Below are 27,125 nucleotides of genomic sequence, written 5' to 3' on the forward strand. Positions count from 1 at the left end.
AATAGAATCGGTCCACCTTTTCTGTCAGTGTAATATCCATATTTCTCGATAAAAGTTGTAACTTCAAATCGCCACGATTGAATTGTGCAAGATTACTGTTAGCCATCCACTCAACCAGGGAAATTTCTATTATTTACTGTGTCATCATGAACTGCAAATATTAAATATCGTTACAACTGTCCCCAAACGAACACGTGAAGCACCTGTCTGCAACACCTGACATTGCGAGTACATCTCTGCAGGGGTTCCCGCGGGTCCGTTGAGCATAAAACAATCATTTGTATTTATGTTGCAAAAGAGGGAGTGAAAAAAAAGTCCAAAAACGTTGTGTCATCTATCTTCCCCATCACATTTGGAATTAGTTATATATTGGCAGGACGAAGAAGAGGGTTTGACCCTTGAGCTCCCGGTAATTGAACGTTGTAGCATTTTACCTCGCACTGATACTTGTACCAGGGATTCGTGCAGAGGGAGCAGTCGAAAGCGGTTGGCTGTATGAAAAAATAAAAACCTCAGTGAGTAACAGTTGGAAATATTATTTGTTTCAGTAGGTAAGTCATTAAAATAAAAGGTGAATGGAACGAGAATTACGTAATAATGCTACTATAGCATTTCAATAATCGTGGGATAGGTGATGCTCCCAAGAAATGATTTAAGGTAATTGCACGTATTCGGCGAATGAAAAGCATTTAAATCAAACTCATTTCATCGTATTAGTAATAAGAGTTATGCTGTTCGTTTGAATTTGTTTCTCAATAATTTCCACCAATTATTATCTAATTGTCATTATCTAATTCTGAGATTTGGCTCATGAATGAGATGAAATACAAAATAGAATGGAACTTTCACTACGAGTTTGAATTATAAACAACTAAACTGACGGTTGAGTATTCTACTATTTCATCATCACCCCTTGAGACAGATTAATTTAACGAATTATCTCGGATGACTCGGTTGTTTGAAAGTTGTTGAACAATGAAGAGTCATCCGGGAATTTCTCATGGAACATTTAATCAATTAATTACTTGTGTTTGCTGTATACAAGGCCAACTCTGGTGATTTATGCAACCACCGATGGGCCCGAGACCCACTCCAAATGTGACTGTTGAAACAACAGAAATGGGTGGAAAGCATCCGTATCCATAGCCTCCTGCGCAGCCACCACCAGGTGCTCCTGATCCTCCTGGCCCTCCAGGCGTGCCTGGACCACCGGGGGTTCCCGGGCCGCCGGGTGTCCCTGGACCTCCGGGCGTTCCTGGCCCTCCTGGAGTGCCTGAATATTCATAAATAAAGGAAATTGAGTAAGATTCACGTCTCAATTAAGCCTACACTGAGAGAAAAACAAACACGTTGTCAAACAAATCTTGTTTGGACCAATAAAATAGCTAGTTGAAAAATGCCAAAAAAGAATTTGTTTGGTTCGAATTTAAAAGTCTCAAACATGAATAATTGTTCTGCTTTCGACAGCAACGAAATATTTCGCTCAAGAGGCGGATTATTCACACCAAACGGCGCCTTCTCAGGATGAAAATATCTCATATAGAGGAAAATTTATCAACAAATATTTTATCCCTAAGTTACAAGATTGCTATCATATAATTATTATTGTTGCATTTAAGGGTTCATTTGTTGTCTGTGATTATTAGACAGCTGAAACGAAAAACTACTATCTCTTGTTTCGCATAAAACAAATATTTTTCGGGAGCAAAATACGTCTGGGAGTGTCGAATAACGAAGGAGTAGTGCTTTCTTGCGTGTACAGAAAATACATATTTTTTTGAACTACGAAATCTATTTTTGCGACAACAATTTTTCATTTCGGTGCACTCACTGCATATTTGGCAAAAAAATCCTTTTTTGATAATTTTCAAAAAAAACTATTTTCTTGGCATAAGTAAGACTTGTTGGAGAACTTTGTCGTTTTTCTCTCAGTGCACAATTTCAATCACTTACCTTCGTTTCGTCCTCCCCCACCCCCCGGTGTGCCTGGCGGCCCTTGCGGTCCCGTAGTATTCACATGATTGTGAATGACATTGTTGATATCAATGTTAGTGGTAATATTTGGACTTCCCGAAGCCCCCGAACCCCCCGACGAGGTGCAATCGTGGTCATTGCACACAGTTTCGTATGTTGTAATTAACTGTCGTGTCTCCTTAGTCTTTTTCATGCATTTTGTGTGACACTGATGGACACATTGAGTGGACGTGCAGAGATCGAGTCCACACTCGTCGAAACAACTCCTGGTCCCGCCTGACAGTTCAAAATAAATGAGCTGGTAATTGCTCTATTACACGGAGAAAAAAAGTTTTTATTTTCAGGGGCCCATCTCCAATTTTTAGAAGTCTATCACCAAATTTCAGGGATAAAAATCACTGAGAATTGGGGTCATTCTAGTCAATGTCGAGTATCCCCCCAATAATTGGTAATCAATTCCTGAAAATCAGTGACATGTCATTTTTTTCTCGTTATCTAAACTGGTTTTTTGGCAAACTACAACTTTCAATACCGCTGCAAAAACTAGTGTGAAATTTGCAATTTATTTAAGAATTTCGCAACAAATTAGAAATTTTTCGTATGAACCAATCGTCAGGACGATTCTATCAATGTCATCTTCGAACTCAATTAAAGTGATATTAAAATTAATTTTTTGGGCCATGATTAAATTAATATGAAGCATCATTTTCGAAGATGTCCAGCAACCAATTTTTTTTGGAAGTCCAGATTGCATTTTTCGATTTTCTCGATCACCATTGCGTTGATATAACACAAAACATCGATAACTTAGATTCGAACGATCACAAATCTTCCATTCGGAAGCAAAAAATGTGCAATAGAAATCTTCTTTATCACCAGTGGGACCAGAAGTGATCGTGAAATATGAAGATGATCGAACGAATTGATGGCGCTAATGTATTTTTGTCATTCAAATCGACAATTGAAGATTGTCCACAGTACCTGATGAATCATGATGCTCGTGATGCCGCTTATGCCTCTTCAAGCATTTAATATAAGTCCGATAATCTGAGTGCTGGCACTCAAGCAGAATTGTGTGCTCCTCCGGCGTTTGATTTTTACCACTTGACCCATGATCAATATCATTATTCGCAAATGCTACGACATTAATTGTACCAATGAATAGAATAATCGCGATACCAACTCCACTCAACTCCATCTTCGCGTTAGTACGAACGCACGTATGAGCGAGAGACTTTATAATGTCGTTCCCCCGGGGTTCGGAGCCGGTGTAAATGACCCTACCCTAGACACTATTTACCCATGGGATATGGGGCGATGCACTTGGCTAATATTTTAGTACGTAACTTTTTTTATTTTTACATTTTACTTCTCTTAATTTTTTTCGCGTCATTTTCCGCTGGCGTTTACTCTTGCTAGATCAACAAATTTGCACTTCTTATCGGGCAAGCGGAATGACATCCACGATTGCCGAGTTTCTTTCGTGTTATGTCATTTTTATTTTCTGTACTGTTAGGAATTTCTTATAAATTAATTGAAAGTTAGGTGATTAATTTGAATCGTTGAAGAGTTATTTCAGTAAGGGCATTATAATTGATGAAATCGTAATTTGAATATGATTTTAAACCGACCTTCAATCCTCAAAAATGAAAGAGAAAAACATTGTTTGTGGACTAATTGTACACTGCACCCAGGAAAAAGGTCTATTGGAATTAAATAAACTTGATTTGAATCGAATAAACGATTAGCTAGACAATCCACATTATTTGCCTTAATTACTTCAATATCTGAATAATTTAATTATTCAGATATGAATTTAAAAATTTTCCAAATTTCTATCTGTAGGGGAGGTTGGGCTAACACGGACACTTTTGATTTTTTTTTAAATGTTGACGAGGGGTTGAAATGTTGATAAAATTTAAGAATTTTTTTTTTCAATATAAAGAAGAATTCTTCCCCTTTGTGACGAGCCTAAACTGAGCTCAATTGATAAATTTGTTTCTGAGGTATGAATAATTTTAAAAAAGTCTGAAGTGTCCATTTTACCCCACCCTCCCCTAATTCGGAGTTCGAATAATTACGTAAGAAATAATCCACTGGCAGAACTAGCGATTTCACTAGGCAATTTTATCAGAATTTCATTAGAATTTTATTGAGATTTTGTTAGAAATCCATTGAGATTTTATTTGTAACTGTATTCGTTAAAGAATTGTTGAGCTCAAAAGGACTGCGTATGCACTAGAGGTACGATCTAGTGATTCTTTTGATGCTCTGGAAATTGAATGCAGAGAACTGAGATTAGAAGTTCAGAGTGAAAGATCCTCCCGATTCCAGCCTAGTTTCAGAATGTTCAAGTTTTCACTGGAAAGATCAACAACTAGATCAATATGTTTTATGGAACATTGAATATTCATGTCAAGTCGTTGAGAAAATATAAAATTTCTCGGTGATTTCAGGACATGATGTGGCCATTTTGTGAACGGAAGTGAATATTGATAACATCAGGCAATGAAATTTTCATTCTTAGTCAAGGAACGACAGATCCATGCCGGAATATTCAGAGTCTGTTTTCATTTTTCTAGGTCAATTAACGGAATTTTACTTCCAGAGAGTAAAGATTTCTAGTTTTCAATAGAAAAAAGTACTGATTTTAAGAAACAGATAGTAGTAACATGTGATGTCCATACAAAAAAAAATTTCACTTACTTTCACTGAATTTTTAATTCAATTTGACTGGAAAGTTTCTTATTTTACTAACAAAACATGTTAGAATTATAAATTTCCTAAAATCAGTATCTTTTCACTGCAAACTAGAAATTTTTCGTATTTGTGAAAAAAAAAATAGGAGACCTCTGTTTCCCTGAAGAACTAAGCATCAATATTTCCCTGGAATGATTTTTCCGAAGGCGTTCGATAAAATTTCATTTCGATTCGTCTCCATGACCTTCTGATGGGTGCAAGAAAAAAAAATCTATCGGTGAGAAAAATTTTACTGTACAGGAGGATAATTTTTACACCCATAGATTTTTTTTTTACCGAACGAATTGTAATGTTGTATTTAATTAAATAATAACTCGGGATTAATCAAAGGGGAATATTCATTGACAGTTCTTCAGAATCAATCATGGAACAAACATGAATCAAAACGTGAACTTATTCCCAACTTATTCCCAAACATTAGAGAATCAATCCTTTCTTTTATTTTCCAAAAGAGGGGAAGAGGATAGATTGAGCCATTCGATTCCGTAACAATAAAATTTTTTCACTGAATTACATTTGCTCCCCGATTCCCTTTCGTACCGTAAAATTTGCCACGACTGTCTGAGTAATTTTTATCCAATTTTTCTCTCCGCGTATCAAATTCCAACTTAAATTGTCCAATTACATTCGGATAATAGATTTCATTCGAATTCCATCCAAATTAGTTCACGTCGAATATTTCAAGAGTTCTCTCTCAAAATTTAAGAGGAAATCTCCCATTAGCCTATGATCAATACCGAGAGCGACATTCCAGGGCGGTTTCAAGCTACGTCTAGACGCGGAATGAAGATACGAGTGAAATATTATTGGAGTAGTTATTCCCAACTTATTCCCAAACATTAGAGAATAACAATCGTTTCTTTTATTTTCCAAAAGAGGGGAAGAGGATAGATTGAGCCATTCGATTCCGTAACAATAAAATTTTTTCACTGAATTACATTTGCTCCCCGATTCCCTTTCGTACCGTAAAATTTGCCACGACTGTCTGAGTAATTTTTATCCAATTTTTCTCTCCGCGTATCAAATTTCACCTTAAATTGTCCAATTACATTCGGATAATAGATTTCATTCGAATTCCATCCAAATTAGTTCACGTCGAATATTTCCAGAGTTCTCTCTCAAAATTTAAGAGGAAATCTCCCATTAGCCTATGATCAATACCGAGAGCGACATTCCAGGGCGGTTTCAAGCTACGTCTAGACGCGGAATGAAGATACGAGTGAAATATTATTGGAGTAGTTATTCCCAACTTATTCCCAAACATTAGAGAATAACAATCGTTTCTTTTATTTTCCAAAAGAGGGGAAGAGGATAGATTGAGCCATTCGATTCCGTAACAATAAAATTTTTTCACTGAATTACATTTGCTCCCCGATTCCCTTTCGTACCGTAAAATTTGCCACGACTGTCTGAGTAATTTTTATCCAATTTTTCTCTCCGCGTATCAAATTCCAACTTAAATTGTCCAATTACATTCGGATAATAGATTTCATTCGAATTCCATCCAAATTAGTTCACGTCGAATATTTCAAGAGTTCTCTCTCAAAATTTAAGAGGAAATCTCCCATTAGCCTATGATCAATACCGAGAGCGACATTCCAGGGCGGTTTCAAGCTACGTCTAGACGCGGAATGAAGATACGAGTGAAATATTATTGGAGTAGTTATTCCCAACTTATTCCCAAACATTAGAGAATAACAATCGTTTCTTTTATTTTCCAAAAGAGGGGAAGAGGATAGATTGAGCCATTCGATTCCGTAACAATAAAATTTTTTCACTGAATTACATTTGCTCCCCGATTCCCTTTCGTACCGTAAAATTTGCCACGACTGTCTGAGTAATTTTTATCCAATTTTTCTCTCCGCGTATCAAATTCCAACTTAAATTGTCCAATTACATTCGGATAATAGATTTCATTCGAATTCCATCCAAATTAGTTCACGTCGAATATTTCAAGAGTTCTCTCTCAAAATTTAAGAGGAAATCTCCCATTAGCCTATGATCAATACCGAGAGCGACATTCCAGGGCGGTTTCAAGCTACGTCTAGACGCGGAATGAAGATACGAGTGAAATATTATTGGAGCAGTTTAAATCGATTGGCGTCATTATGCACCGGTTTGTTGAAAAATGTCATGATAAAACAGTTAACGTTTTTGTTACACTGACGCTGTTTAACGTGCAAATTTAAAGCCCACGAACTGTATGCATCAACGGGGAAACTAACAAGGATATGCATTGCACTGGGTACACAAAAGGCACCTTGTACACGACGTTTAAATTATCTCTCGTTATAATCGTTGAGTCACCTTTTTGTGTGTTTAGAGTGACTACGGGGTACTGTGCTTGCAAAAGACTTCCTGGGGCATAGATATGAAATATCACCCCTCGTGTAAACACTTCTTCATCGTCATAATAGCGACGCAATGTGCAATGGCACATTTATGTTATTAAATTACATCGTAGTATTTACTCTGTAGGCTCTTTTTCGGTGTAAATGGGACAGTTTAATGGGATGTGTCGCAGCTTTTGAAGGGAAATTAAATTTGATCACGTAATTTATAGTTATTCAAGGCGGATAAAGATGTCATCCGTTAGTGTGTCATCGACGCGGGGCACATACGTTAATAATTCAGGTATTGAATCTATTGGGTTCAGTTAATTATTTAGAACATCCGGCATTTATTTCTTTTATTATTAAGCACTCATTTCAGTTGGGTTAATTTATCATAGTTACAACTATATTTATTTTTCCAAATTTCCTATTAATGTCAACTGAAGATTTATGAACATGGAAATGAACAGCAAAATTGGTTGAGCACTCAACTTTATTCAATGTTGTAAATATAAAACAATTTTGGAGAATGAAGAAAAGATATCAACATGATTCTGAAAATGGCCTCAACTTTCTGACGAATCTACAAGTGGGGAACTCACTTGCGTATTCTTTTGCAAATATCTTCGGAGAGAAAGAATTTAGGAATTCAGTAAAGGGCTTTCGTTTGAGAAAAATTAAAGAGCGGAAAAAAATTGTTCGCTCTGAACTCCCTTATTTTCGAGACGTTGGCGAAGTAAATCATCACATAGACGCGGATTCGTTTTTTTGGAGATTATTCTGCAAAAATCTTCGGAGTGAGGGAATTCCGGAATTCAGCGAAGGGCCTTTATTATAAAAAAATTGAAGAGATGAAAAAAAAGGTGTGGTGGTTTCCTTTGAACCCCTTTATTTCAGAGATGTTGACGACAGAAAATAATGCCCATTTGCATTTCCTAAACCTGTCCATAATGAAAATTCTCGCTAAATAATTCTCATAAAAATGTAGATATGGATTATTTCATGAATATCTTCGGAGTGAAGCGACTTATACAAAAATTCATCAGAGAACCTCTTCCACAGTAAATTTCAAGATCTCCAAAAAAGGTCTTGTGATGAATTGTCATAGACCCCTGCATTCCGAAGATAATCAGCATTCAAATGTAAATTCACCCACGTAGATTATTCTTCTATAAATATTTTCGGAGTGAAGAGGTTTGCGCGAAAAAATCAGAAGACCTTTTTGACAGCGATGTTAAAGAGCTCCAGCAAACTCCTGGGATGAAGCCCCCAACCCCCTCCACTCCAGAGATATCCCCAAAATAATTCCCACGTAAACACTCAACTCCTCTCCTTTCGCCGCCTCCCAACAGAACCCACTAAATCCGTTTTCTACTAGAAAAAAAAATCTGTTTTCAAGTATACGGAAGAGGATGTTCTCCAGAGCATAAGTCCTGGCACTCGACTGTGAGGGAGGTCCCGTGAGAGCCGCCAGGAAGTACCATATAAAATATAAAAAAAATCTCAGTCAAGTGGCGGAGAAATCCCCCCGACGGGGGGAAAGAGCCTGAAAATCACGCGCGTCAGTTCGGTTCCCAGTTGAAAGAGTAACGGTGCCCCATGGGCACGAAGTGACTTCGGTCCGGCACGTTCGGCAGATCACGAAGACGACTTGTACTGTATTCTGGTCTCCCCTCGGAAAGCCCTACCGTAGTATAAATGGCCGCCGTGACCCGTCCACCAATGTGTCAAACCTCCTTTAATTTTCCATCTGTGTTACGTGCCACTAAAATGCTCGTCTATCTGTCTTGGGCCCAGTATTGGCCGTTATTCAGTGTGGTGTGGCTCGTGCTGAACAAAAATTTCACAGTCAAGTCTTACATTTCCGGTGAGAAAGAGACACGATATATATGAAGAGTTGTGAGCGCTGCTGCTTGGTGAGCGGGATCGTGCAGTTGCCAGTTTGAGTTTTGCGTTTGTTAGCCACTGGTCGGGTTGTTGTGTTTGACACAAGAAAATAATACAAACACGAGGAATAGTGAATGCTAACGAGATACCAGCGCTAGTTGTGACTACACAAATTGTCGATTACGTGATAGACTCATTGTTCACTGTTGTCATAAGCGCTAATGATTCATCTGTGGTTTTAAAATATGAGTTACCGTTTGAGAACCTCTGGATACGATGCAACAAGTGGCTACGAGAGACTGACCCGTGAGGTATCATTTCCACTGGCAGCAGCGTGGTTTCTCCTCGCGAAAACCATTCCCAAATAATCAGAAACATTCTAGAATCGTTCTCGTTAATATTCAATATGCCAATGAGGCGTAACTCTAGTCGCAGTTGAGAATAATTGCCACCGGTGAATCACCACTGGGTGTATATCAATCAGTCTGTGTTTGTCCTCTAATAACATCGCTCTTCCTACGACGTTGACTCAAGTGTCCCTAGGAATTCGTAAATTAATCGGACCGGCGAAATTCGCCTAGCGTGAACACGAGGAGCCCAACCGGAGCGCCGTTACTTTCATTTTTATTTTTTCCCCTCGTTGTGTCTCCCTCCAACGTTGAGAGATTGGATTTTTTCGGGAGATTATCGAACAGGTAACGATTGGGACAGCGAGGCACCGGGAGAACTAGTTTTGCTACGAGTGAATTATCAGTTGACGGATACCTGGGGAACCCGATGCAGATAGAACCGAGAGAATTATTTTATCACATGTACTCAATGGGCAAAACTGATACGCTCCAGTTAGGTGAGAAGAAATTGCTTCAAAGATGTGTGAAGTGAAAAGCTCCGGATCTCGCGATTTTTCACAAATGGATTAGTGTATTCTGGATTAATATTATTTTTATGAAAATGGAGACAGAGGTGGTTGCGGAGGAGGGAGAGAGCCAATTGACCTCTCCCTGTTGCTTCAAAGTATTCGAGTACCTGAGAAATAGAAACAGAATTGGACCAGGAAGAGTGGAGTTACCCGAGTGTGACTTTTTCATTGTCGAAACGCGACGTACACTTCGTGTATTACGTCCAACTCCAAAGAGCAGTGGATTTTACGAATTACCCTGTGAGCGACCTGAATCCATTCACGAGAATTTCATTTCACGCTGGACAAAACGACCGCATTCATCGGGCAACTGTAGGTGCTCCTTCCGTCAATCATCGCGATTCAGTACGAATGAGGAGCGTATGATTACAGCTGAGATTAATCGGATTAGAACGAGCCTCGTTGAGGCGGAGAAGAGCGGTCACAATATCGATGAGATTGAGCGGAGGCTATCGGTGAACCTGAACGGTTTGAGTTCACCGATAACAACGGAGCCGAGGAGTCAGGTGGACCAGAAACTGGCTGAGATTGCCAATGTTGGACCGGCGACTGGGGATCGTGACGCCGATGATCTGGCGATTAAGAATAAAATTGTCAAGGATCTTGAGAAGTACATTGATGTTCTCCTTGAGGAGGTACTGAATGACTCCATGAAGTTTATTAATCACGCGGATGATGCATTGAGGAAGAGTAGAGAGGTGCTCGAGGGGCATAAGGACGTAAATTTGTCAGAAGTCACGAGTTCGAAAGAATCGCTAGACATCAGTTTCGCCTTTCCCGCTGATAAAGCACCTGAGGAGACATCAATCATACGTAATAACAACGTTGTGACTGGTGGGTACGTCAATGAGTCCTTCGCTGGTACCCAACAGGATCCCGACTGTCTTGATTTTGATCTGAGAAAACCAATTGCCAGTGATGGGGATCTTGAGAAACTAGACTGCATCGATTCCGGGATTAATAGCGTTGAAACAGTGGTGTTTCAACCGGAACCGGAACTCAGTCTCGAACAATCGCTGATGCAAATCATAGACGCCAAGTTTGGTCGAGGACCTGTGGGAAAGAGCCTGGAGGATGTGAATGATACCAATGCACTCAATGAAAATGTAGCGGAACGCAGGGAAAATAGTAACGGAGAACTCCAGTCGAAATCCAGCAATCCGCAGTTCCCAAACATCGACATTAGAATCGCGGGGTCGCTTTCATCGGTCGACGAGGAGAACGACTCCAAGTCGGTTATCCTCGAGAGCCTTGACGACCCGATAATCGAAGCCAAATTTGACGGATGCAGGTTGGAACTTCGAGATTCGAGGGCTTCAACTCTCAAGGAGGATCCTCCAAAAAAACCAAATGCAGTTGTCGTCCTGTGCGAGAAGTTCACCTCGAAGATCAGCAATCCCTGCAAGAGTCGAGACCCCAAGAACCCGTCGACAAAGGGGAAAAAATCGAAACAAGAGCCCGTAGAAATGCGTGACTACCGTGCAACGATGAAGGGTTGCCCCCAATCGCCCCCAGTCCGCGAAGATCCAGACAGTGACTTAGTGATTTTTCGGAGAAATCGAAAGCCCATTATAGTTTTCATCCACGGATTCGGCTCTTCAGCTGAAGTATTCGAGCCACAACTCGAGTATTTCACCCAAATGGGCTATCCATGCATTGCACCTGAAATGTTGGGCCACGGTATGAGCTCAGCACCAACGCGATCCGGGGATTATCGTTTCGACAGACTCCTCAAGGACTTCGAGGCTGTCCTGGAGCACTACGCCTTCAAGCCTGGTCATAAGTGTGTCCTGGTCGCCCATAACTACGGGTAATAAAACACTTGTGAATTTAATTTTCACGGCTTATTAATGCGTGACAATAGACGCCTCCTTAGTCCATTGTTCAGATCTTTTATGTCGTGATTAGATTTTTACTGAGAATTACAAAATGAAGACATTGCGGGGATTTATTGCATGTCGGGACTTTTGCATACTGGTAGCTCGCGTGGCCGAGTAATTGGGTAGAATTTGCGTGGGTGAAGCTCATTTTAGTTTAATTACATTGATCTTAATATTAAATTGAGCTCAACTCCTACATTCCACTACCACTAAATAAATTGGAGAATTTAATCGAATGTAAGCCATACATTCATAGTAAAATGAAAAATAAAATCATGACATCGTGACGTAACGTTTATTACTCGCAATGATTCAACAGTTTTATTTTAATGAAGGAAACGGGAGAGTACAAGAATCCCTCCAATTTTATGGACTCTCGTAATTTGAATGAGCTCAAGTATCCAAAGATCGCAATTGAGGCTCTCATTACCAGCTACGATTACTATCACTCCAAAGTACTTATTTTTTATACTATATCTATGGTGATGCGTTGCGACCTGCTACGTGTTGGGTCAAAGTACCGTAGCCCATATCAGAACGTAAACGTAAACTATTCCAACCGTTATTGCGGGGCCTAAAAGCGACCGTTGGCAAATAATCAAACACTCAAAGCCTACGCGCTGATGACATCCCACAGACAATAAGGGCGGATTAATTTCTTCTGTTTAAATTATTCTCGTCGTTACAACATTGACGAGTGGGTAGTGAAAGCTACCGATTACTACAATTTTGTGCAATATAATTTTTTTCATTCTCCTCATGTATTTAGGTGTAGTTTTGCAACGGCGTTGGCAGCTAAATATGACAAGGAAATTCACCAGTTGGTTTTGATATCTGGGGGTGGACCAACGCCATTAGCACCGCCCAGTAGAGAAGGTACTGGACACTTGTGTCTTAGGGCAATGCTCTCACCATTATTGATGTGTGGTGCTCATCGCGATATTTTGTACTCACCGAGGGGTAGACAACATCCTTATTGTGGGAGTGAGAGTGAGGAGCAGTGGCCATCGCATATGAGGTACATTTTGGATGGTATGATTTGGCCGGAAGGTGATTATGTTTTCCATAGAAGGATTTGCACACCTACGTTGCTTATACATGGACTCAGGGACAATAAAGTGTCACTCGTGCAAGAATGTCAGATGGAGAGGGTAGGTCTATTGCATATGCTTAATTATCTGATCCTAAAATATTTTTCGTTGCAACTTGATGATAATTCAAACGCATTGTCTTTCGTTTTTAGACTGTCTTGAAGGCTTTTTTGGAGGCAATACCCACCGCTAGACACATGCCAATGACTGAAACCCCGGAGCAAGTCAATCACATGATCCACTGCTTCATAGACTTGTGGACGAAAAGAAAGTGGTGATTATTTAAGAATTGAGATTTTAGATAGATTTAATTAGGCCATCTGGCTCTCTATCAATGTACCATTGAATGACGCTTGCATAGTGTATTTATAGCGAAGAATGTGTAAATCATTTTTTTAATGAGTAGAGTTAAGGGTGTGACTAATGAGGTTTTGATGATCATGATTGATGGAGGCTCTATTTTAGCGATTTTTTTCATCGACGGATCTTCTCTTCGTCTGCTCAAAAGTGAGATGGGACATGAGGGGATGATTAGTAATAGCAAAACCTGCAGGTTCCTCTTGTTGAGTATTTTATTTTGTATATTTTGTGCATGTTCAGTTATGTACCAAAGATGATTTATGAATGTTATTTGCTCCATGTATCCTACCACATTGATTTCAATGATAAATTATTAATTATTCTCGTATTGTTGATTGCATCGTTTAAAACACCACAATTCTCCGTTTTATACTTTATTAGTCGGTTTCGTTTCAGTTGTTCATGAGCCTCTGATTCAGGGGATTATCAGGTGACTTCATCCATTCTTTCTTCAGTATCTGTTTGAGCTGACTAAGTCTCAGGGTTGGATTTTGCTCCTTTATTATCGGCATCATGCGCTCCTCAAAACTGAGGTAAGCCGCTCTCACGCGCTTCTCGGGGTGACGATCGATCTCGGGATCTTTCACGCTGAAATGAGATTATTTGTGAGGAATTTGGCTAATTCAGGGAGGAAATCTGGGGGAATTAGGTACCTTAAGATCGAGAGGGCCTCGTCAATTCCGTGAGCGGTTTCGCCTTCCAACACGATTCTGTTGAGATTCTCCTCAATCGGTTTCTCATCGTCCTTCTTCTTCATTGCCACTTGGTTTCGCTTCTCGGTGGCTGACATTATCTCTGCTCTTGTGATCTTTGAGGCTGACTGTTTACCACCTATTTTTATTGTCGCCAATTCTTGCTCGAGAAGGGCTTTCGCCTCTGCCTTCTTTTCCAATTGTTGGAGGCGTTTTCTTTCTAGTTCCTCCTGCAAGATTATTAAGTGATTGAGATGAGTACAGGAGGAACCACTTATATGAAAGAAATCTATTGAATAAATAGCTGTGGTGATGGGATCTTTCCCATTCAGTTGGGGATTTAATGCCCTAGTGGAAATTTTATGGCCCAAAAACATCGCGGCAGGAGTTTGCGCGCCACATTCAATGTTATAGGCATAAGCCCTTTGGCTCAATGTCGCAGAATTTCGATCAATTTCTACTAGGGTGGGAGAAATTTTGTAGTGGAACGCATACTATCGAAGATGATGGTAAATGAAGCCGCACGCGGGTAATACTTCATGCAGTGTTACCAGATGGTGACGTCACCCCATTTAAAATTGTACAGGTTTTAGCTATAAATCGCCAAACTCTGGCAACCCTGACTTCATGGGGTAATAGTGTAAGGAGTGTGAGGACTGCAGAGCGAGGCGGAGTCGAGGGATGCAATCACACGAATCAGAAAAGTTGTTTTCGACCGAGAGACGAACATAATTTTTCTTCACAGTGTCCGTTAACGGTATTTGACGGACACCAAGTACCTGTAAAACGACTTTTTAGGGAACAGTGGGATGAAAAATAGGATGTGTTTCACGTGCGTGTGAAAAAGTGGAACTTTACGCACTAGTAAGACAATATACTATTTCATCACTTGTGCGTAAAGCAAAATTTTGTGCTCAAAACCCCAGTTTCCACAGATTGTGTTGAAAAATAGGCTTCGGCACTTGTGGAAAAAGGGTTTTTCGACCCTTGGGAGGGTAGCAATCGCTTTTGCCGAGTGCTACACCCCTCCGACGGGTCAAAAAACACTTTAACCCACTCGTATCGAAATGTACTATTTGAGAATGGATTTATATCTCATAGGATGTATTGCCACTGCTCAATTTATTCCGATCACCTGTTTCTGTTTCTTTTTCTGAATTTGTTTATCATCATCCTCCCAAGCTTTGTCCTCAGCCTCTTGAGCTTTTCGGGAGTGCTCAGCCTCCTTCGCAGCTGCCTTGCGAGCTCTAGCAGCTACGGCTTTACTATTCTCACCTACGAATTTCTTCGGCATTTTTACCTGTTAACAATGTCAATAAACAATATTATCACATTATCAAAGTTAATCAAGTGCTTACGGTAAATGATCACTTTTTGAGGAGCTTTCGTTCCATATTCGGAAATAATTTCCGTAATTATCGTGAAATATGGAAAATCGATATATTTTATAATTTCATAAATATATTTCAATTTGGCGCCACTCGATAGGTTTATTCCGTTGGCAACCCTGGGCAAAAAGTGCATCGATCTTACCGACGGATTATTATTCTACTGAGGTTATTGCGCTCGCTAAATAAGAAAACGCCACTTAGGCTCTGAGGCGCACGGGCACTCACACACACAACACAACCAAATTTTGTGTTCGTGTAGGCGCGTGTATGAGCGCCTTAGAGCGACCATATTGACGAAAAACAACGCCCTCACCGGGATTTAGCGAGTCCAATAACGAAGGGTAAATAATCGTAATTTTCCAAGATAAGTTAGTAAATAAAAATACGCTCTGAAAATTTATGGATGTTGTCTTCGAGTCGATGCTCATTAATTAGAAGTGTCATTACTGGGGATAGAATAACTATCAGAAAAATGTCTAAGCGTTCAAGGAAAGCGATAAAGTCACTACCAGCTGACAAAGACACGGTAAGTGTCAATTTCACCTATTTCACTTACCACTCAAAATATCCGGTAGCTCGAAATTTCGGCTATTTAGCTCCGATCACCTGTCCTTAAAAAAGAGTGACATTTTCTACGACACATGCACTTGCCGAAGGTAATGTCTGCTTGCACCGTGTCTTTTCCACTTTCCGATATGTCCGAGTGTTACTAGAACGTCACTAGACGCTCGGGGGATGAAAATCACTAGTTGATGTTTCGGTGGAAAAATTTGAATTCGGGGAATGCGAGGGGATAGAAATCTCATTGGAGACTTTCACTTTCATTCTTTTTGGATTATTCTGTTGTTTTTATTGTAGACCTCCCAGTCTGGGCCGGTTACCACCGATAAAGATGGAAATGTTGTTATTCAAATTCGTACGAAACCAGGCGCCAAACATAGCAATATAACAGGTAGAACTTTATCTCAATTCAAATGATAAATTAGCCCTTCTTCACTCGCGTGGGGGGTTTAACAGGCCCCAGGATTTTTATTCATAATTTTATCCCTTTCTCAGTGATTGGAATGGAAACTTTTGGATCAATAGTACTCCTTGAACTTTGAATTATTTAGCTAGCGGCAAGTGAGAATGAGTACATTTATTTGTCGAATTTTTAATAAAATGGACTATTTTTTCCAATGAACTATAGAATTCTTCCCTTTTCTGATCGGCCTAGACTAGTTTCAATTTATCAATTCGTTTCGAAGATATGAACATTTGCAGAGAAAAAAATTTTCAATTTTCAGGAATGTGTCACTCATTTTCTGGGACCTGTCACTGATTTCTAGGGATCTATAATCAATTATTGCTGATACTGAACACTGACTAGAATGACCCTGACTATCAGTGATTTGTATCACTGAAATTTCGAGATAAATTCTCACAAATTAGAGATGGGTCTCTGAAGATCAAGCTTTTTCTGTCGAAAAAAAAAGTCAAGTATTTATTTTGTCCCACCCTCCCCAACATATTTTTCCTTTTCTGCAACTGTCGGTTTTCATAAAAAAAATATTGAAAACAGCAAAATGAACACACAGACCGACTTTTTCTTCTTTGTTAGTGCCAACTATTAGGTTCATAAAATGTAAATGCTCGGCCGAATGCCCCCAGGCGATGGCCAGTTGCGAGTTCCTTGGAACAAATTTCGTTAAAAATAAATCAATAATATTGAAAAAGGGATGTTTAAAAATCACGTGAATGATGATGGGTTAAAAAATTTAGATGGACGAATGAAATTCGCTATTTTATTCTCAACTCTAAATATGTAACGCGACAGGTATCTCAGACGAAGGCGTTGGAGTTGCAATATCAGCCCCTCCGGTAGAGGGTGAAGCAAACTCAGAACTAATGAAATACCTTTCCTCAGTCCTGGGTGTGAGAAAGTCAGACGTCAGTATAGACCGGGTAAGTTTCACCTCTCTAGAACTGCTTCAACAAGTACAAAAAATTATTATCAATGTAGGGATCGAGGTGTCGCCAAAAAACGCTCATCGTAACCGGTTGTACTGCACCAGCGGTTCTCGAGAAGTTGAAAGCAGAGATAAAGTCCGACTCCTGAACGGTTTTTAGTATTAAGAAACACTTTTTTATTCCATAATTAGCAGTATAAGTAAATAAATCTCGATAGTTCCTATATTACTGTACAAAACACAGTTTCATTAGTCTCGTTCATGTCAACATTAATTAATTACATTTACATTCACATTTAATTCAGGAGGATTTAATTCGCAGAGAATGAATAAATAACGGTCTATCATTTACAGTATAAAAATTCAGACTCAATAGTTTTAAATTCTACTCTTGAACCTCGAAAGCCTTGTCGTCGAGCCAGGGTCTGAATATTGGCAACGTTGAGGGGTAATGTGCGCCCCGCTTAGATGGAGCAGCCCCCGCAGGTGCCCCCTCTTGACGAAGAGGATACGTCGCCAGGACAATGGGTATCTGGAGCTTAATCTCCTTGTCCAAGCTCTTAGGACTTATGACGAACTGCAAATAAAGTTCAATTATTGCATCACTTGGAATGCAGACCCTAAAATAGTCATAAAAATTTTATACGCACATAAACATGGTAGAGGACATTAATCAAATGACATCCTCGTAGATTGGTGGGAGGGAGGGGAGGAACATACATCTGCTCATTCAACCACTCCTCCCCCTCCCCAGGGCGTATTTTCCCCCGTGATACACTAGCCAGTTCTCTAGTTTCACTTGCGAGGACTTTTCCTCTGCACATGTACTGAATAGTTTCCGTCAGCGACGCTTTCGTTGATTTCATCGTCACCTGAGGGAACCAGTGAATGCGAGAAACGGCAATAAATAGTTTGCAAATATATTCGCGGTACTTTTCATGAAAAGGTCTCGATAAATTCTCCTGAACTATTCCCCTGCGGAGATATGCACTGCAGAATTCCCATAAAATTTTAAAATTCTCTCAATCTGTCATGCAGTGGTGGAAAGAGATGAATTGAACATTAATTTTTATTTTCTGCTGTGAATATTGTCAATGTGGATGAGTTTAAAGAAGTGAGTCCCAGTATAAAAGACGAGCCACTTCATGTCAATTCGTATTATAATATGGATATTCACGTAGCTATACAGGTCTTCCTCTTCGGAACTCCCTGTTTGAGGTAAAAGTTAATTTTGAACTTCCCGACCTAAACGGAAGAAGTTATTGTCATGACCCCGAAAATGAAATATTGAATTTCGATGATTAGTCCACAGTTCATGACCTCTTGAGTCATCCTGAAAAGTTTTCGAAGACATGTCTGTGTGTGTGTGAAATGTTGTCCAGCGATTTCTCCTGAACAAATGAACCAATTCAACTTTTTTTTCAATCGATACGTCTTCACATAACTCGATTCTAATTAAATGTTGAGTGGAATCGTCTCAGCGGTTGTTCAGTTATTTGTATGAAACTTTCAAAATTTCCTTTTTTTTTTAATCAACAGAAAAAAGGGAATCAGTCGAGAATTTATTGGTTCGGCCCATAATGGGTCACACCCAATTCCATCAACCCCTAGCGGTCACACCCCAATCCAAGGGCACTGATTTTTTAATCATATAAAGGGATCGAAAATCAAGATCGAAACGCAGGGTGGGCATTAACATCAAGCCCTACCAGCACTTGGCATTGCCCAGAGTTCGCGACGAGGACGCAGCAGGTACGAACCCCCAAAAAATTGCAAAATGCGAATTCGTTGTTCGTATCAATACCCAAAAATGCAACAAAATATGAATATTTAAATCCTTGTGGCCCTCCCAGTATACTGCAACTAAAAAAGATCCTTCAAATAAATTCTCCTAAACGTCATTTTTTAATTCATCATATTGATTTACCACCTACTGATAGAATGTCCATAAAAACACATAAATTGCTAACTTTACTGCGATTGCTGACAGTCGCTGAAATGCCAATAGTCTCCCCAGGGACATATCCACCTCGATCAAGGCTGACTCTGCAGAAGACAGGGCCCCCGGACACACAAGATACACCCACTCGTTGTTCCACCTCCAGCCTCGCCGGTTGCTGCATCAATAATCATTGCATAAAAGACTCATAATTCACACAATCCCGTCGACATTGCAACAGCTAAAACATAAAGAATCTCACAGCTAAAATTGGCGGCTCTAGATTCAAATCGATGGGATTCATGACGATGAACACCTGTTGATTTTTGTGGGTCAGCCCGCCGGGCTCGCGGAGTGCAGCTTTGCAGTAATACTGCACCCACCCGTGTTTACCGAGAAACGTCGATGGCAAACCAAGTGGTAAGCCCAGTTTGAAGGGAAAGCTGTGGATGCCTGGGGACAGGAGTGATGGTCCCTCGCCTGGAAACATCATATACCGTTAATACAAAAGAGGTATGGCAAGGAATAATGCTTTATGATCCTCATTATTTCAATATTCGCGTCATGCATACCGGGCTCTCCCAGCAATCGCATACGAAAGTCTATATAATTTTCCTTGTCGTACACTCGTTCAGCACGTTGACTCCTCAGCCGGACAACACCCTCGCCGATAACATGAAAGTGCAGTCCTGATACACTAAAAAATATTTCAAACATTACTCTGATAATTATTCTGCATATAATTTGGGGTGTTCGTCTCTCCCGGAAAATGTGGAATGATTTAGAATGTTGTGGAACGATTAGACAGGTGCAGAATCGTCTAAAAAATCCTCCAAGATATTCGTTTTCCCTAAAAACAACAAGGAAAGTTCTAGGAAATTGAACGAAAATTAGGATCTCTATAGAATTTTTTAGGATATTCATCAACTGTTTGTGCTTTGGTATTCTTCCTAGCGCATATCCTAAAAGATTAATGCCAAAGCTTACGAGACAATTTTATAACTGAATATTTTACAACCTTCTATAATTTTTTAGCCTTTATTATCTAAAATTCGGCTTTAACATGAAAAATTGGAGGGCCGTAAACGGGACACGAAACGCCCCACTAGTGATGAACTTCTTTTTAATTCGAAGCATCTTGGAACCAGGTCGCAACTTTCGAAGAAAAAATCACCTGTTGTCTTCATTCCCCTCATGAGACACTTAATGGCTGAATTATGATAATTTTATTAGCAGTGAATACCACACGTGAAAATCAGGACTCCATTCAAGCCCCATTAATTTTCTCAACGCAGAAATTCACTACTTAAAATTTATTTTCACCATTTTTTGCTAATTATTATTGTGGGGAGACAGATGTGTATATACGTGACTGAAAGGAATACAATTATTCAACGCACGTGCGTTGGTACCCGCTCTCACCTGGCAGACAATTTACGTCTCTGAGTGCGTTTGTGAGAGCTCCCAGAATGGTAAAAATCGAAAGTTCACGAGTGTTTGAGGTTCTCATCATAATACATTATTTATTAGGTGCGATTGATGGAATTATACTTACTAAGCTTCGTCATCGAGCTCGATGAGCACTCTCCCTGACAGAAAATGTCCAGGGAAGTACAACAAATTGGTGTTATCAAACAGAATCAGAAATTTGCTCAACTTCCTCGTCATTTTGATTCACAACTTCGTCCGCGTTTAACTCGAAAACAGGTGTTACGACACTAACGTCACGATTACTTCACCGAGAATAATCACTCCAAAGACAGGCGCTCGACGTCAGCATTATTTCCCGTGTAAATATTAACAAACGGCATAGAAATCCCAAATCCCCTTCGATAAAGCATCGAACAATGGAGACAAAATGATGAAAATAATTTTTTACGAGTTCGCGATCATCGATTACTCAATAGAAATGTCAAATCCGGTCCCACCCGTCCTCGCCTGTAATTCACTTATGTCAGATGCTTCTCACTGCACTATCTAAACGCAGATTCCATTCCCCTAGAGCCGCTGCACAATCCCGGATGTGCGTGCCCATCTATCCAGAGGATGCAAATATTCTACCGATTTTTATTTCACCTCCGATGATGAGGAGAGAACATGGCTAGTGCCCAGTGTATTTTTACCAAACGCGAGGTATAATGTACTTTCTGCGTGTGAGAAATACTAAAGGCCTTGGTGTGTCTCGTCCTGCCCATTCTTGGTGGCGGCTTCACTTTCGCTCCCCTACCACCTTGACTCAACGTGTTCTCCAATCGCATGGGTTTTTACCTGTTACACGAGGTAGGGGGAATTCAACTCTCGCGGTACCATGCGTTTGTGCGGGATTCCTTAGCGCTACTATTCGACTGCATTCCTCATTTCTTTTTGTGATATGCATTTTTGGGAAGCAGCTAAGAGCATCAGCACGATGGGTTTCAAGAGATCTAGGAGCTGTGGAGTTTTCTGCTGGAATTTAGGTGAACTGAGGTGATCTGTGTTGCGCCAGTTTCAAGATTCCATTTATGGTGTGGGTAATTACATCAGAATGAAGATGTGTGGTTGGAACTCGAATGCAGATTTTTGTGTGGCGTAATAGAATATTAGGAGGGGGAATGTAGGTCTTTCAGAGAGTAATTGAGACGATTATGTTGTGACACAGGGTGAACTGGAATAATGGCATCGTTATTGATGGATGGTTCTATTCTTTTTTTTTTTGTTTGAATTCAGTAGCGAAGCGGTAAACCGGGTTAAGTCGATTTTGACTATTGGCCAGTTTTTTACGAATATCTCGGAATCTAAAAGAGATAGAAAAATTTTTGTTGCGACCTTTTTATAGCCCTTAATTGGTTCTACAAAAAAGGTCATAAGAAAAATTTTGCTATCTCTCTTAGGTTCTGAGATATTCATCAAAAACTGATCAAAAGTCAAAATCGACTTAACCCGGTTTACCGCTTCACTACTGAATTGGTCAAACCGGTCCTCGTACAGCTGATAGGTCGTCAGTATTCAGCCAAAAGGCACAGTGTACAGAACTACGCACGAGTTCTGTCTCAATGAAGTGTAGAGTCGGATGATAAGGGTAGACGGAACGTATGCAGGAATTCTAAATAGGGAAGGGTGGGGTAAAAAGGACACTTTAGACTTTTTTAAAATTATTCATAACTCAGAAACAAATTTATCAAGTGAGCTCAGTTTAGACTCGTCTCAAAGGGAAAGAATTGTATTAATTAATTAATTAATTTTTAAGAAATTTAATTAATTAATTAATTAATACACATACATACATACATATTTTTAAGAAATTTAATTAATTAATTAATTAATACAATTCTTTCCCTTTGAGACGAGTCTAAACTGAGCTCACTTGATAAATTTGTTTCTGAGTTATGAATAATTTTAAAAAAGTCTAAAGTGTCCTTTTTTTAATTAATTAATCAATTTCTTAAAAATTAATTAATTAATTTTTAACGGTATTTATTGTGAGAAAAATACACAAAAAATAAATCTCTTACAATAGGCCATCGTCCGAGGGCCTTCAGCCAGATCAGAAATTTATTATTCATGATTCATTACTATTTTTTTGTTTGTTATTCATTTAGTCGATTAAAATCACCCCGATCCAAAAAATAGGACGAATTGTTCACTCGATATATTTGAATTGAATGAATCCCGGGTATCGCAGTAGTTGCTGCGTATTCCAAATCTGTTTTATCGGTAGAATTCCCCCTTGGGCAGCCCAGCTGACGTGAACAGTGTCTACTCCTCCTGCTCCAAAACGTTTTCGATCCGTAAACATTGAAATGGCAAAGGTTGTGGTTGATCAAAAGGCTTACCTGAAGAAGTATCTGCGTTCTGATAAAGATGAAAAGAAGAAGAAAAAGAAGAAAGTGAAAGTCGCCTCCACCAAGTAAGTACATTATCGATTGCTCCAAACTGCCTGTGCATTTTTTGTAGGTTATGTTTACAGTTGTACAAACGTAAACACTCAATTCCAATAACTTTAAATCCCCCTTAAATCGGAGCAACGGCACGAATATTCAAAATGAAATTAACAATGGAATGACGATAATTTCGCAGTGTTAAAATCATCGACGACGACATTGACCTGAACCACATACGTCCAGTCGACGAAGGGGAATTCGAGATTCTCAATGCAACAGAGGATGCACCGCAAATCGTAGGAATCATCGACGAGCGTGGGCCAGTTGATTTCGCCGATAAAAGGAGATGGAAAATAATAGCAGACGATGGGGATGGAAACGTCGCTGTGAGCTGCAGCCAGTCACGCTCCAGGGACGTAGAGAACGAATCGATATCAAACGACAGTGTCCCCAAACCCTCTCAAAAGCCTCCTAGAGACGATAAAAGGGAGAGTAAAAATGGTAATTCTAATCAAACTCCACCCAGAAAATCCAGAAAACATTCTGACGATGATTTGTCCCCACCCAGGAAGGCCCACTCCAAGAAAAAATCCAGAAAACGTAAGAAGAGTTCGAACATTGAAACGAGCTCCTCCTCGAGTTCCAGCTCATCTTCAGATTCCGAGCCTAGCAAAAATAGTAAATCAAAGTCTAAAAAGTCTTCAAAACATCGTGGAACAACTCCTGATGATGAGGATTCTGATTTGAGTCCTCCACGGCCACGAAAACGAAGAGATTCTGATGATTTGAGCCCTCCGAGGTCACGAAAACAGAAAAATTTGAGTCCTGCAAATACCAAGAGGTATCAGAACCAGTCAGACAGTGATATAAGTCCCCCTAGAAGGAATAAAAAAGGTCCTGAAGACTTTAGGAGGAGAAGACCAGACGATTTCGATCTGGATCCTCCGAGGAGACCCCAGGGCCATTCTAGCAGAAGGAACTACGACCTCAATTCGAGTCCTTCAGGATCTAAGAGACGAAGGGACTCAGATGAGGACCTGAGTCCCCCCAGAAGGCCTCCTAGAGACTCGAGAGACTCTAGAAGTCATAAAAATACTTATTCAGACTTCAGTCCACCAAGAAAATCCAGGAGGGAAGATCCAAAATTTTACAAGAGAGACAGGCGATCAGATTCTGACTTGAGTCCCCCTAGAAAATCAAATAAACCTGAATCGAGGTCATCTAGGAGGCAAGGAGGCTCTGATTCAGACTTGAGTCCTCCCAGGCACCGAAGGAATGACCAAAAAAATCCCAGATCAGACTTCCAACGAGATAAATCCGAGTCCTCTCGACGAAACCAAGAGAAATCCTCTGGAAGAAAAAAATCCAGGTGGAACGAAGAAGAGGAAAGTAGGAAGTCTTCATCCCCAGACGTCGAAAGACGAATGAAGAAGACTTTAAGTGGTAAAACTGCAGGTCTGCTAGACGCCAATGCCCTGAGGGAGGAGACAATAGCACACAAGAAACGAGAGAGGGAATTATTCAACAAAGTAAGTATCCACCGTAATTACCAGGAGGAATTAATTATGCAAGAACTTTCACAAACATTTCAGTTCATTTCGTTTCATTAAAAGTTGCACTTTGGTCAGGAATATCAAAATACCTTCAACTATTTAAAATGAGAATTGTTATTCTATTTAAGATGAGTGCAGAGGTGAGTGGAGAGGGACAGGCGCCAGTTTTGCGTGACAGGAAGACTGGGAGAAAACGTGATTTGGCTGCTGAGGCTGCTGATAAAAGGCAGAAGGAGAAGGAACAAGCGAAAATCGATGAGAAATATGCCAAGTGGGGGAAAGGGTGAGTATTTGAACGAAAGATTCAATTATACTCGTATTCCAGTCATTCGTTTGATGGAGTCGTTGGCGGTGTTCTTCAATGGGGTTTCCTGGTTGAAGATTCACGAAAGAAAATTTATATGGAGTTGTCCTGTAGGAAACCCTGTAGGGAGATTGTATGGAAATTTGTCCAAAGAAAGACTCTGCACATAGAAAACTAGAATTTTCATACCATTTTTTTTTTATTAAGGATATCCAAGTATTTTTCACAGTTTGATAATCACCAATTTTGTCAATTAAATTTCGTGGATAAAAATTTGAAAAAAAAAAATCATGAATATTCAGCGTCATTGAAATTACATTTTGCACCGAATTTTTATTTTTTTTAAACGGTCGTTGTTTATAACGAAATAATTGAAATTGTTTAAACCTTCGAAACTTCATCTTTTGAGGCATGTAATCAATTTCTGTTGATGAAATTAATTAATTACCTCCCGCGGTCAAAACCGTGTTTTTTGCCTCGGCGTAGGCGTAGAGTCGCACGAATGTCCCGCATGTGCACCTCGGGCTGGGGAAAACATGACTTTCCGCCCTTGATGCGCAATATACTATTTTCCGGGCCAACGGAGAAAAATTCACTATTCGTCACGCACTTTTTCCCCGACATAGGATGAAAAGTACTTAAAATCGAGTTCGCTCTACGATTACTTGACTTTTTCTGTAATTTTTCCCTTTTTTCTCACTGTGAAATATGCACTCTGCCCGCCGGTGCGAAAACACATACCGATCCACTCCACGATTTCCAAAGGAAGCTCCGGCAGCCTTTCCCCATTGAATTACCGAAATGAAACATTCCAACAGCTTCGAATAGAGTCCCCTCCGATTGGCTGAAACCCTAACGAAAAAAAATCCCCAAAACCCGAATAATTGCCACACGTAAATACCCATTACATTCTCAAATAAAAAGATCCGTTAATATCTTGGACCCATTGAAATAATTACTCCCAGCGCACTTTTTCACCATACAACCAACATTTTATCCTCATTATTGATCCCTCTGCCCTCTAAACAAACCGATCGGCAAGCCCTCCGATGAGTTCTCCCTCGATCTCCCCCCGCGGGCAAAATAAATAACCCATTAATTTCCCCCAGGCTGAAACAAGTGAGCGACCAAACTCAGAAGCTCAAGGACGATCTCTACGAGATGAGCAAACCCCTGGCAAGATACGCCGACGATGTTGATTTAGATTCGCAACAACGGGCAATGGAGTACGCCGAGGATCCAATGCTCGCTTACATCAAAGATAAACAGATTAAAGAAGGGAAGAGAGAGCCTGATGCACCGACTTACGAGGGCTCATTCATGCCAAATCGATTTGGAATTAAACCGGGTCACCGTTGGGACGGTGTTGACCGTAGCAACGGATATGAGAAAAAATGGTTTGAGGCTCGCAATTCCCGAGCCGCTGTGCAAGAGGAGGCGTACAAATGGTCCACCGCAGACATGTAAATTTCACATTCATTTCAGCAATTAAAAACAATATTTTTAATAAAAAGGACTCCTTTAATTGCAAACCCAAACAAAAATCCTGAATAAAATCCCTCAAAGCACTCCACATTTTAATGCTCCAAATAATTCAGCGAAAAATTCAACGAAACCATAATAACAATAATAATTAAAATAATAATCACCGTAATTAAGAGGTGAGCTGAATCTCACGTGTACAAAAGGCCGGCTTTAATTGCGGGATTTATGAGAGTCACAGAGAAATGAAGCGGGATGTGATGCGTAAGCTCATTGTAACCCTCCGGGCGATCCGGAGAGTCAGCATGAGCCCTCGGGGTGAGTTTCGATCGGTTTACCACGTCTCTGTGTCGGGAAGATTGCGAAAAAAAGCCGACATGGAAGGGGGTGGTTTGGTTGCTGTGAAGCTGTGAGCCCCAAGTTCCATACTAGTTTCACATGAACGCTATACATGCAATTGGATATATATACGCAGTCGCGACGCAAGGGCAGGGTCGTCGGCAGAAACGGCTGAGTGAGAGAGAGTCAGTTCGCCCCGTGACACCGCCGGGACCCATCCATGTTACTCGTGTACTGTAGCGTAGGCACTCATAGTGAAGCCGGTAGTTTTAAAATTACCGTAAGGCCCAGTTGATTGTACCGATGAGATATTTTTTATAAATACTAATTGAACTGACGCAGCACCAATTTATTCAAATGCACACAGTTACCTGCGCTTTTAGTAATTCTGACAAGGTGATTAATACATTTT

The 27,125-nt window shown here is 40.1% G+C and overlaps 7 protein-coding genes across 7 annotated transcripts in view; 4 read left to right on the forward strand and 3 right to left on the reverse strand.

Annotated features, from left to right (window-relative positions):
* Nucleotides 1–362: 362 nt before the first annotated feature.
* LOC107038499 (collagen alpha-1(II) chain-like) lies at nt 363–3,367 on the reverse strand. Its single transcript, XM_015258037.1, has 5 exons — nt 3,344–3,367; nt 2,956–3,208; nt 1,954–2,250; nt 1,026–1,264; nt 363–491 (listed from the first exon to the last, which is right to left on the reverse strand). Exons 1-5 carry the CDS (start codon nt 3,365–3,367, stop codon nt 363–365), a joined length of 942 nt encoding a protein of 313 aa, XP_015113523.1.
* A 5,316-nt stretch (nt 3,368–8,683) lies between these two features.
* On the forward strand, nt 8,684–13,534 carry LOC107035950. The gene is made up of 3 exons (XM_015253621.1): nt 8,684–11,683; nt 12,523–12,904; nt 12,997–13,534. The coding sequence occupies exons 1-3, from the start codon at nt 9,900–9,902 to the stop codon at nt 13,120–13,122; spliced, it is 2,292 nt and encodes a 763-aa protein (XP_015109107.1). The 5' UTR covers nt 8,684–9,899; the 3' UTR covers nt 13,123–13,534.
* On the reverse strand, nt 13,405–15,991 carry LOC107035972 (coiled-coil domain-containing protein 124). The gene is made up of 4 exons (XM_015253644.2): nt 15,844–15,991; nt 15,032–15,196; nt 13,858–14,126; nt 13,405–13,792 (listed from the first exon to the last, which is right to left on the reverse strand). The coding sequence occupies exons 2-4, from the start codon at nt 15,188–15,190 to the stop codon at nt 13,597–13,599; spliced, it is 624 nt and encodes a 207-aa protein (XP_015109130.1). The 5' UTR covers nt 15,191–15,196; nt 15,844–15,991; the 3' UTR covers nt 13,405–13,596.
* On the forward strand, nt 15,588–17,598 carry LOC107035979 (UPF0235 protein C15orf40 homolog). The gene is made up of 4 exons (XM_015253656.1): nt 15,588–15,813; nt 16,146–16,239; nt 17,104–17,231; nt 17,290–17,598. Exons 1-4 carry the CDS (start codon nt 15,691–15,693, stop codon nt 17,383–17,385), a joined length of 441 nt encoding a protein of 146 aa, XP_015109142.1. The 5' UTR covers nt 15,588–15,690; the 3' UTR covers nt 17,386–17,598.
* LOC107035961 (arrestin domain-containing protein 2) lies at nt 17,247–21,357 on the reverse strand. The gene is made up of 6 exons (XM_015253633.2): nt 20,731–21,357; nt 19,748–19,872; nt 19,438–19,655; nt 19,207–19,353; nt 17,887–18,108; nt 17,247–17,813 (listed from the first exon to the last, which is right to left on the reverse strand). Exons 1-6 carry the CDS (start codon nt 20,841–20,843, stop codon nt 17,622–17,624), a joined length of 1,017 nt encoding a protein of 338 aa, XP_015109119.1. The 5' UTR covers nt 20,844–21,357; the 3' UTR covers nt 17,247–17,621.
* Nucleotides 21,358–22,898: 1,541 nt separating this feature from the next.
* Nucleotides 22,899–26,372, forward strand: LOC107036457 (BUD13 homolog). Its single transcript, XM_015254416.1, has 4 exons — nt 22,899–23,061; nt 23,232–24,564; nt 24,717–24,871; nt 26,002–26,372. The coding sequence occupies exons 1-4, from the start codon at nt 22,955–22,957 to the stop codon at nt 26,357–26,359; spliced, it is 1,953 nt and encodes a 650-aa protein (XP_015109902.1). The 5' UTR covers nt 22,899–22,954; the 3' UTR covers nt 26,360–26,372.
* A 541-nt stretch (nt 26,373–26,913) lies between these two features.
* Nucleotides 26,914–27,125, forward strand: part of LOC107036462 (neuromodulin) — a 54,835-nt gene continuing 54,623 nt past the window's right edge. The window contains exon 1 of the mRNA XM_015254431.1: nt 26,914–27,109. The gene's annotated coding sequence lies outside the window, so the exon portion shown is untranslated. The remainder of the gene's footprint in view (nt 27,110–27,125) is intronic.

The sequence above is a fragment of the Diachasma alloeum genome, unplaced genomic scaffold, assembly GCF_001412515.2.
Source record: "Diachasma alloeum isolate Michigan unplaced genomic scaffold, Dall2.0 Dall_scaffold_00176, whole genome shotgun sequence".
In the NCBI taxonomy this organism is placed as follows: Eukaryota; Metazoa; Arthropoda; class Insecta; order Hymenoptera; family Braconidae; genus Diachasma; species Diachasma alloeum.